General features: G+C 37.3%; 1 protein-coding gene across 1 annotated transcript; it reads right to left on the bottom strand.

The window, feature by feature from the left end:
- Window positions 1-5531: 5531 nt before the first annotated feature.
- LOC100651589 (histidine-rich glycoprotein-like) lies at window positions 5532-6727 on the bottom strand. The gene has a single exon (XM_003402903.3). It carries the CDS (start codon window positions 6550-6552, stop codon window positions 5713-5715), a length of 840 nt encoding a protein of 279 aa, XP_003402951.1. The 5' UTR covers window positions 6553-6727; the 3' UTR covers window positions 5532-5712.
- Between the last annotated feature and the right edge of the window lie 5277 nt (window positions 6728-12004).

Raw genomic sequence — 12004 nt, 5'->3', positions numbered from 1 at the left:
GGAAAATATACCTAATGTCAAGAAACATTTCATTATAGATTAAATTATTTTCATTGGAATTCCTTAAACGAATTTCTATTGATTTTTTAGTTTATTGAACTCTCGTCGAATTTTTATTATTTAAATGAAAAGATTTGGAGCTTTTAGGAAGGAGCTTTGGAGGATTCAGTGCTATGTATAATTACAACTGCAAGGTGTTTGAGTCTGACATTTGAACATGTACATGTAATTTAATGTACACGAGAATTACAACGAAAATTATTAAATTTACATAGTAATAGCATATTAAATGTTATAACCGGAACGTATTAAAGCTCTGTAGCGATCATGATCTTTATTCACTGGCTAGTTAGTTAAATTAATGATTACTCTGATCAATTCGATTTCTTTATGTTTAACATGTACATTATCTGTCTATAGACATTAAGAGAGAGAAATGATTTCTTGCTGTTGTTTGCACAGGCTTGATACATTATTGATATCATAAAATATTGAGGAAATAATTAATTGATAAACATAAATTAATTCAGTAACTTTTACATCGGTCAGTGCAATAGTCATTTCTTGATACCATTGATAGCAGGATTGCGATGCCTCTTCGATAGTCTGGATCTATTTGATTGTTAGTGTAAACGACAGACACATTGAATTAGTAACCTAACCGAGACCTTCGCAGGTCTAACTTATTAATTCCCCGAATAACGTAGGCACGTCGTCACCAGATAATTCGCAAAGGAATGGGCTGAAACGTGCGAGCGTTCCATAGGAACCCGACAACCGGTTTTGTTTTAATGAAATCGAGTCGCGAACGAAGCTGCTAATAGAGTTTATACCGGCACGCAACTAGCGGGTAACGAGGACTTAGTATGCGAGCCGAGGACAATGGAAAGCGTTTAAATTAAAGGGAACGTGTAAATTCCGACTGGGACCGGTGAAAAGCCGCGTCGAGAATACGAAAATATGCATGAGACATGGACACCACAGACTTACACTTATCGATGACCTGTTACGAATGAAACACCTAATTGACTGATGCGAAATGAAAATTGACACGCGATGAGTTAATATTAGATTATCCAATAAGTTAATGCCATTTATGTCTCTGTACAAATACGCAGCGTCAATCACGTTTCCTTTAAATACCAGCGAACGATTGATTTGAATCATTTCCAGACTCAAAGCTTCTCCCGAATTACTAATTTTTTAGCTCCATTCAAAAGATTACGAATTTTGACTATGTGTGTCCGAGACAAATATATGAAACGTGATTGATCTTCGAGATAAAAGTTTCTTCTAAAAAATGAACCAACTGTACAAGACACTAAATTGATTTCTTGGCAAGTTTGAGTATTTTTAAGTATTCTACTTATTTTCATATATTTATACTTAAAATTTTAATATCCACTTGCTTATATCTCGTATTTCTCTTAAACCTATGTCAAAATGTTTTGGCACAAGAATGATTCCAAAGTTGTTCTTGCAACGTTTTACGGTATTTTTTTCCAGGTTTCTAGTTTCTAAAATCTTCCATCTAAATGAAACGTTTGGAAGATTACTATTAAAACCCAAATTGTTCGTTATTTCATTTAATTAAAAGAGAAGATTCTTATTAACTGAAGGAGAAGATTATTTAGTGTTAATACACAAAAAATGATATTTTCCATATTATTTTAAAAATGAAAGTAGGTTGGAATGGCTCATTATTCGAAATTATAATTCTTTGTTTTTATTTCAAATAAAATTTTCACAGGTCTGATTATTACCAAGCAGATATTCATGTGCTGTAGTGTTTCACTATAGGAAAATGTAACTGTATAATAAAACATATTCTACTATGTGTATTCTGTTTGCTTTTGAATAAGACGTTAGTATGAAGACTGGCGTGAATTTTGAAACCTCTTTGGCGTTTCTAAGTGCAGCGCGAACACGCATAAACAGAATACGTAAATAAGGTTTCCGGAGAAGGCGTACGGGTGTGTAGCATGAAGTTTGAATCGTTTTTACGTGCAAATACGATAACTGGTTTTTCTCGTGGAAACTCAAATCATTCAATTTTATCTATTTTGCAAGATAAACAGGAAGATACACGTGTTTCCATTTGTAAACCAGAGTACAAGAATTTTGTTTGTTTTACTTCGAGAAAAATTGAATCGGTAACGAAAAAATCAGAAATTAAAATACATTTGCAATCTTCCGGCGAAGGTTCGCCAGTATCGAATCAATTTCGAAAAATCAACATTACCAGATGATTTTCATTGTCTGTTTTAAAAGTAAACTTCGTGTATGTCCTGTCGGATCTCAATTAAATAATCTGAAATATAATTTTTATTTCAATGGAAAAACAGAGTACCTCTGATTCTGTTTACAATTGCGAAATATGATATTCGAAAAAGATGGGACGAAAGTTACGAGAAATACAAATTTTCGACCTAAGGTAATGGATGTAATAACAAAATAATTGCGTATTAATCGGCAATTCTTTGATAAAATGTTCAGAAATCAGTAAAATATGATAATAAACGATTCGTGTACTTGCAATTCCCCTCTTTCTCTATTGAAAATTGCACGATAAGACTGCGGAAGAAAGGTTTTTATGATATAAGCCACCTGGATTAAGTGCTGCGGATAAGCTTACATTGTTTGAGCGTTCGTTCTTATTATTTCGAAAATCTGGCCAATGGATAATACGTGCATAACGAAATAGCGCAATTAAAAGGCGAATGTTCTTATAAGATGAAGTCCGATTGATCGATAATCGTCGCAGGATATCTATTGTGCTGTTGTATAACGCGAAACATACGGTATACTCCCGCACGATCGATTAACAGACCTCCTTTTTAATGGACTTTGATATTACTTCAAGTATAGGCATGTTAGCGATATTATATATATAATATAATTTCATATTTTTAAAACTTATATAATAATAAGCTATAATAATAACGATATTTAATGTACGATGGACATATAAGTTTCCGTGACTCTGTACATCCTTCTAGACTATTTGTTACTGGTATTAGTATTGCAAATTCCATTATATTTTCTTTATAAAGTAGATAAGATTTATGTCGGAGATGTAGGGACATCGGGCCTTTCTTTAGGAAGATCCCCAATACTTGGGCTCGAGGTGACATAATTGATCGCCGAACGTAGCCACGGTCACGGGATAAACGAAATGTCTTACAGAGGAAGTACCGATGTTGAGGGACACGCTGTATAAACAATCAAGTCTCGATCAGGAGCAACGTTGGTTTACGCGGAACTGCCTAGTTACGGCGCTTGGGAATTTGTTGATATTCCCGATTAATATGTAATTGACAAATGTGTATCTGTCTTTTATTTTGCAATCATCTTGGAGAGTTTACTGTCATCGTCTTGGCAGTCAGTCTGAAAGTAAGCCAGCGTCTGAGTTAACGTGTCTGCGTGCTACAAAATGTATTCCATTGTACAAAGAGTTTACCCGTTGACCGTGGATTATTACGCGCCTAACATTTCTAACGAAAACCCCACATTTATAACATATTTTCTTTATAACAAATGTAATAGAATGTTCCTAAATTGCCAGCTTACGGACCACGAGAACGTAGTATGATCAATGAATGTTACAAACCTGTTACATCGAAAAATAAAATCGAGATCACTGTTATCTCAAATGACAACAACATAATTGAATTCTATGTATTAACTTTGTGATTATAAATACAAAAATAAAAATTTTCCATGCCTATCGAGAGATACGTTTCTACGATTAAATAATTATATTTTGTTTCGACGTATTGAGTGTTTGGGGGTATTATTCGTTAAAAGATATAAGCCAATCGGTGAATTTTTTACGCAGAAAGTACTTCATATCTCGTAGGAAAGCAATGAAATTTTCTTACGATACGATTTAATTGGCGAGCTACGTGATCGTTCCGTCGATCGTTTGAACTAGCGACAGGTTTGAATTAAATTTTTCGAGTGTGCATGAACGATTCGTGATGGAAAGGCCTTTATTGCATTACACGAAACAATTTCCCACCGTATTGGGGACGCGCTCGCATAAATAGCGAAATTGTCCGGATTACAGACGAACGCAATCGCGTTTGATTAAAATCCCGAACGGACTGCACACGGGATTGGTGTGCTTTTTTCGATTGCAGCTCCAATTTCGCGCCGAACACATTGTTTTTCGTTCTCGTTATTACCGTAGGCGCTTCCTTGCCAGAGCACACACCACCGATGACAGTGTGTAAACGCGGCCACGCGTTTCTCGTTGCGTTACAAACCCGTTGCCTCGTGTAAATAAACTTTTCGAAGGCGTGGGATTATATGCAACAGACTGCTGGATGGGTAAACAGAGAGAAATCCTGATCCTGAAGCATCAAAAGTGTAATACTTGTCATTCTATTTAGAGGATGAAACAAATCCTTGTATTCCACCTTTTGAATTATCCTCGTAAACACGATTGCGTTTATGAACTTTTATAAAGCCGCAATTTCACTATCGGGTAATAATTTCGAAAGGTGAGCTTTATCGTGTCATAACACTCTATAACAACGATTATAAAATATCAAATCATCGCATTTCTGACATCTGCAATTTTATAATCGAATTACGTGTTGTCAAATATATGGAGATGTTCAGACAATAATTCTGAGAAATATCGTATAACAAAGCATGAATATTAACGTATAATGGAATTTCGTATAAAATGTTGAGCCAATTTGGTTTTAATTGGCAAGGCCATTGAAACGGAATCCGACGCGCGGGAACTTTTTCATTCGATCGAACGAACGAACGATGAAAATTTCATCGAAAATTCGGCAAGAAAGGTATACGCCGCGTTTCAGTTTGATTAATGGCGATATTATGAGACAAATATGTGCCTCGAAGAAACTTATTTGCAGAGCACCGCAGGGAAAGTGAAAAGAGAGCAACGCGGCACGCTATATCGGTGTTTTTTCTCGTGCTTGCAGCCACTATATCCGCGCGTCTATTTACATAATGTATTTACACAATACCGGCCATGATATATATCGTTCCATGATACATTATTTCGCCGTCACTTTGGAAGAACTTAAAACTGACGCTTGTAAAATATTTCAGATATTAAACGCTTTCAGCGTAAATAACGAGTGGCGTGAATAACGACTATACAGACCTAATGTAACGTTTAACTTCTTAACGCATAAAGGAGTTTCTTCTATTTACTAGCGACAATGATTAATTTTCGTCTTTCTAATTAAAAGCGCATATGGCTATAGATATAACGATATAACGTGTCTTTCTTTTTACAAAATACGAACAGTTAGTCAAAAGATCTTAACTGTATTTTTGTAACATATTTTTACTCTTACATATTAATTCGATATAAATTTCAATTTGTTCGGTATATCGATATATTTCCTTGATTTTGTTTCTTGACGTAATTCTTCAAGAAAGAACTCTACGAATTTGAGTATTTAGCTGACAAACATCTTGGGACGAAATTATTTTATTAAATACATTGGGACGTTGTATAAAAATATTAATTTATTATTTCTCTTTGTTAACAAACTAATAACAATTCGGTGAAACGCGAAGCAAGGCCAATCGCAGTTTCTCAATCATCAATTCACAACAATACAGTATAACAAACATACAGTTTTAATTGTAAGCTAGAAACGGAACAACGAAATTCTTGGAACAAAAGTATCCAGAAACGTCTTCCAACTCAGAGCATTACATCTCTTAAGCTTTGTGTCCTTTGCTGTATCCGTATTTCTTCCCAGAATGCTGGTCACCCTTCTTTCCATAAGAATCATGATGGCTATAATGTTCATCGTGTCCGTGTTTCCCATGATGACCTTTATGTTCCTCGTCCAGGTGACCCTTATCATGATGACCCTTCTTACCATGATGATCTTCGTGATACCCAGCATGCTGATGACCACCTTTCTTATGCTCTCCTTCCTTCTTCTCATGGTGTCCATAAAAGTCACCATGCTTCTTATGATGGCCACCCTTATGATAATCATCGTAAAACTTATGTTCTTTATGATATTCGTCCTTGTGAAACTTGTTATGATACCCTTTCGTCTTGTGACCTTTCTTGTGACCCTTTTTCTCTCCAAACTTCCCACCCTTGTGTCCTTTCTCACCCTCGTGATGTTCTCCGTATTTCTCGTGTTCATCATGGTGTCCTTTCTTCTGGCCACCGTGTTCTTCGTGATGACCGGAATGATGATGTTTATCGTGCTCGCCTTTGTCATTCTTATCGTGATGATGATGACTCTTGTATCCCTTCTCACCTTCCTCGCCATGTTCTTCGTGATGATCAGCGTGATGACTCTGTCCTCCTCCAGACTCGTGATGATGACCTTGATTGCCAGAGGCAGCCGTGGCGAGATCCTGCTTCGATTCGTCCACGTTTAAGCTTGGAACTGGACTGACAGAGACTACCGATCGTAACGCGTCGCTGTCTTCCGTTTGGACATCTCGACGATCGCGAATGGAGCTCAATTCCCGAGCGAGACATGTCTGTTGAAGCAAGAATAGCAGAATAGCGGCAGGAAACGCGACACGCAGCATCTCGATCCGGCTTCGATGCGATCATCCGACTGATGACCACGTCGCAACCGGTGACACTTAAATATCCACGGTTCGATTGTTCCGTCACGGGGCTTGCGAGCATTTCCGCCGATTCCACTTTCATCCGCGCGACCGCAAGCCTTCCGTGGCGTGGAGACCTTTCACACTTTCTCGAGCTCGTAATGAAATTGTTTGCCCGTTGTCTTTTCAGATTTGCCGGTAAAAACGTGGATAGTTAATTCAGAGACATGACGTAATGACGGCACGCTATTGAAGACACTTTTTTAATGGAAACCGGAAGACCGATCGAAGAACGATAAATTTGGTTACATTTGTAAATCGATATTTGACGCTTTTACCGTGTACAGTGTTTTGTGAACAAACGCTTCAGCAATCGTGCAATTCGAGTCACCTAGTGCGTGACCAGATTAAACGTCTAAAAACTTCGTAGAGACTAGAGGTTTCTAAGTACAACGAGATCATGAATCTTATTGCATTGTGCAACTGCTATCGTTACTTTGTAGTAACGTGATTGCACATAGTGAATGGAATTCGATCGATGACCTGCATCTATCGAATACTTTTCAACTCAAAATATCCGACGCTATCCTGATTTTAAATCGGGATCGACAATTTTAAAAATTATAATTCTTCAACTAAAGTTTAAAGATTTCAATTGATATTTAGGAATGAAAGATATTAATTGTAATATTTGATCTTCTCGGGAAAATGTGCGAAAATGTTCGTTTCGTCTAAAGAAGGATGTTCCAATCTTTCGAACGAGACTGTAGATTAATATCTTATCAAACACTCTTCGAACTCTCGGCATAACATCATGGCAATAATAATAAATCAAAGACAATAAAATAATTATTCCGACATCGTATCGTCACGGTGAAACGGATCGTCAATAAACTTTCTAATATCGTCATTAATCCTATCGTTGGCGATGCGAATTTGTGGCTAAAAAAATCCCGCTTTATTTATAACGCGACGGAGTGAAAACAATTTATGGACATTTACAGACGTCGGCGACGCATATATCATAACTCGATGACCAATCGTAGTTACGCCGATCGTTCTGCTAACTGTTCGCCCATTTGTTCCAGGTTCTGCTGACGATTCAATAGTACGACCTTGCAAAATCTCTGCAGCCAACAAAGACGACTAGATATCTTTTACGATATTAGCTTCGAGCCGAATTGTGTATATGTAGGTATATCCCCGTAACCTGAAAATATCTGGAACTCGGAAGAATCCTTGGTACGTTGTTCGAGTCGATCGATTGGCAAACTTGTTGTTCGAATGCGGGGAATTTCGTCGGCTTTATTCAGTTTCGGAATTTCTAGGTTACAAAGTTCGACGAAGTTCCGTCGAATTGCTAGTCACCAAGTCAAGAAAACTTCATACCATGTTGCATAATTTTGTAATGTATTCGTTTCCTAGGTCTTACAAGGTGAGCGTAAAGTAGGTAAAGTGAAAGGTATAATGTAGTTTCGGATCTGAGCACGTTTGCGAATACTGTGAAGATTTGATAAATCCAAACTGCAATTAAAAATTGATGTATTATATTGTAAAACGGAGAAAAAGGATGGGTAAGAAAAAAGTTTGAAGTATTTTTGAAACTTTTAAGCTCCAAACGAGAAGGAAACTTTGCAAGAAAATAAATTGACCGAATAACCTGGAATTGGATCAATGTCTTAATTGACTATCGATCAGATAATGGCCACTTCTTTCTCTAACGAATCTTATTGAATTTTCATTGGACGCTATCCGTTCACTGATTTTAAAATTCACCACAAAGTGTCGAGAATAATCAGACGGTTGGTTGGTTTTTCGTCGCGAACGATACAAAGTCGAGTTTCTTTTCTTAGCTGCTTATTCGGTGGACGGAGGCGCATCGTCGGTCGTTCTCGGTGCTCCTCCGATCTCCATTGCAAATCAGCTGCGCCGAATTTGCAGTTTGAAACGGTGATCGATAGATTCGGCCTCTTTACGACCTTATTTGGCAGGCTGTTCGGCTAGAGATTGGCTCCTCCGGCGTTGGCGCTGCATAATCAAGATAAAGATTGGTTACTGCCCAGCTTCACCATCGGGCTCCTTTAGAGACTGGGAGAAAACCGGATACCGAAGGCTCTGCCAACTTCGATTTGGACTCGGCATCGTCGTAACGGAGATTAGATTAGGTGGCGTTCCCTTTGGACTTTCCCAGATGGAGAGATTGCTTTGTAAGCAGATCCAGGGACGACGGTGGATCGCCGCTCAAGTGTATCCACCCCCTTCGTTTGGAAAAGAACAGGCCGCCGACTATTAAATTAAGGCTTCAAGTGCCGCTGGTAACTCGAAAACATTTCAACCGAGTGCCGTTGCTTCTACTGCCATTGCCTTTCAGACAGCTCAGATCTTCTTTCATCTTTCTTTTTTCCTTTCTCCCCTTTGCTAAGCGTCGTATAAAGGCTGATCTTACCTTCAATTCGTTAATTCATTTATACGCTTTGCTATTACGCAAGAAAATGTATTAACATTATTAATTCGCAAGTTATTACTTTTGTAAAATTATTTTCGATTTTCGATTAAAATCAGAAAATATTTCTCACCGATGAATTTTATTCGGCCAGAAAATCCTTCTTCCGACAGAAAAAGAAATAACTTTTCTAACAGGAGAAGGCAATAGTTTGGAATGACATTGTCTTTAATTCTCTTTTCTATAGATTCGCTTAATTGCACCGAACTGAAGCTGTTCCTCGGCAAGGTGAGACAGCGCCATCCTGTCGCAATCAGTTGATGGCTCAACGTTACCAGCCCACCCCCTTCTTTCTTTTCATCCTCTCACTAAAATTACTTTACATTCAACGCTGAAGCTTCGTTGAATCGGTTACGATCCCTTTTGCACGTTTTTTCACCGCCACAATGCAAGCATCCTTCGACCACTCTTTCGTTTCGATCAATCGACTGATCGAGCCGTAGGCCACGAACAATGGAGCTTGCACGCCGCCCATTGGACAGCTAATGAAATTGTTTCCTAATTTGAGCCCACTCCACGCTTACAAGCTCTATTCCACAGCGAGAAGAAGGGTAACTAACATTGACATTCGACGTATTCGAGTTGTCTGTCCCGAGGTGCACAATTCGGATTAAGTGCACTCGAACATGGATTGCGTGCCGGTTTGAAAACGAGCTGCACTCGAGGGCTGGCTTGTTTATCGGCCACGGGGGAAGAATGATCGAATTTCACGCACGATAGGGATTTTCGTGAAATCGTGCAACCCGAATAGGTTGTAACCTTTCCGGTGAATTTCAATCTAGAACCAAATGACAAAGATAATTGCGAGATTTAATTAGTTTTCTTTTTCTCTCTTTTTCAGTTTTGAGATTTATCGATAACCAGTTTCTTTATTTTTAATATTGCTTATTTAGAAATAGAATAAAATTAATTGGAAATTCAATTATAGTATAACCTTATAATATTTATATTAGAAATGACATATATACGTATTAAGTATTCGAGGAATTGTCAACTTGTCGAGGCAAAAATTGTCAACTTTTAAGAAAATAATTTATTCTAATAGCATGATATATAATAGCATGAGTAATACTACAAGAAATAATCTGTCTTAGTTCTATAAGAATAATACGCTGTGCTTCAATTTTCATTTACTCGCAGAAATGAAATATTTTAAAAACCAAGTTTATTTAATCCAATAAATTATATCTACAATTTCCCTCCCTCAAATCCGCAGTCAAAGCCCAATAATGAAACGGTCTATAGTCGAACGTTCAAGTTTCCAAGCCAGCAGAAGATTGATTTCTCCGGTAATCCGACTCGTTCCATATTCATTGAAATTCTCTGGTGAAAAATTAACAAACGAACACAGTTGGGCGAGGTGGCACGGTAAAAGGTGAAAAGTTTGACGAGTTCAGCCAGTGATCGTCCTCCAGCGAACACGGCGAATTAGTTTGAGCCTCCGATGACAGCGGAATCATCCTTTGTCACGCGCGCGGCGTTTAACAATAATTATCTCGTGCAATTAACGGACCGATTGCCAGGCTGCGGCCGTTCCAAAAGTTTCCTCGTTATAAATAATTGCAAAATCCGCTGTGCCCACCCCGACGAATTCCCGCACCGTGGCGTCAAACGTTGCTCGTCCCACAGGGACCAGCCAGATGCGATATCGTCGCGTGACCGGTCGTACTTTTTAACAAACTGGTCTCGTTGTTTCTTCGTCGACCAGAACAGACAACGCTAATGGCGTACCTTGTGAGGATATCTCGTGTTTTGCTATTTGCGTGAAGCCCAAACGCGAGTTTAACTTGTTAATTAGGCAGCAAATTAAGTTTCGTGGAGTCAACTCGTCACCCAAGCGGTTAAAGTCTTGGAAGTAATAAGTTACTTATCAAAGAATCACTTGATCTATATCGTGATATTCGTATGGAAAATGAGAAAAACGCGAGTTAATTTGTCTCTTTCGTTGTCGACATTTTAAGTATTTATAGAAAGTCAGAGAAACATTAAGTTTCCTTTGAATTCGGCACACAAGACTTGTACAATTCTGTAGATAATATTTGTTAGTTTTCTACAATTAATAGGTTTCATCGTCCAATTGCGATTGACTCGTACGTATTGTACATTTCATGCACATTTCTGTGCGTTTATATCACATTCCATTTGAAAGTAGACTTTAATCTGAAATTGTTGAACTTCCCTTCAGTTCGCATTGTTATGATTTATACGACAGGAAAGAGAAAGAATTTATTTAAAGTTCCATTTGCAGGAATTGGTCTAAACTAATTCAAACGTTGTAAAATTGATTGAACGTAATTAAAGTACAAAAATGTTAAATATTCTATGCCCTTTTGATGTCATCAAGATTTTTACACAATTAGATATTTTAATAAATGAAATACAGCATGGCAAAGGAAGTATAGAATTCATATTAGGTATTTCATGTTATTTATAAAAGATCGCTAAAATAACGAACGAATTTTATTATTATATAATATTATTCGTTACATATACATGCAATATTATCATTCAAAATCAATAACCAACATAAAATTAAAACAATAACTTTACGTATAAATGTGTTAACAAATGCCAGAATTGATACAACCGCTATCAAATCTTCTGAAAAATAGTTGAAAAACATTTCTCGCAAATCGAGTCGTATGAAACCATACGAATCCAGGCGAATCCATTTAAAACGTATATATTTCTTGCCGTGAGAATTGATTTTCTGCCAATTCTTTTTATCTATTTTTCAATTATTATCTCTCAGTAGGGCAATAAAAATACCCTTTACCAAATTGACCTGGAAACCAATATTATCGATCTGACTCAGAAAAAATAGATACAACAAGTCTCATAAATATCCGGACACTTCAACCAATTATTTAGAAACAATGGTATATGGACATTAATGGAACACATATAGCAAATAATATCGATTATAGG

The sequence above is a fragment of the Bombus terrestris genome, chromosome 6 (genome assembly GCF_910591885.1).
Source record: "Bombus terrestris chromosome 6, iyBomTerr1.2, whole genome shotgun sequence".
Lineage (NCBI taxonomy): Eukaryota > Metazoa > Arthropoda > Insecta > Hymenoptera > Apidae > Bombus > Bombus terrestris.
Note: the sequence above shows the minus strand (reverse complement) of the source record. Positions and strands in the feature narration are given on the sequence as shown.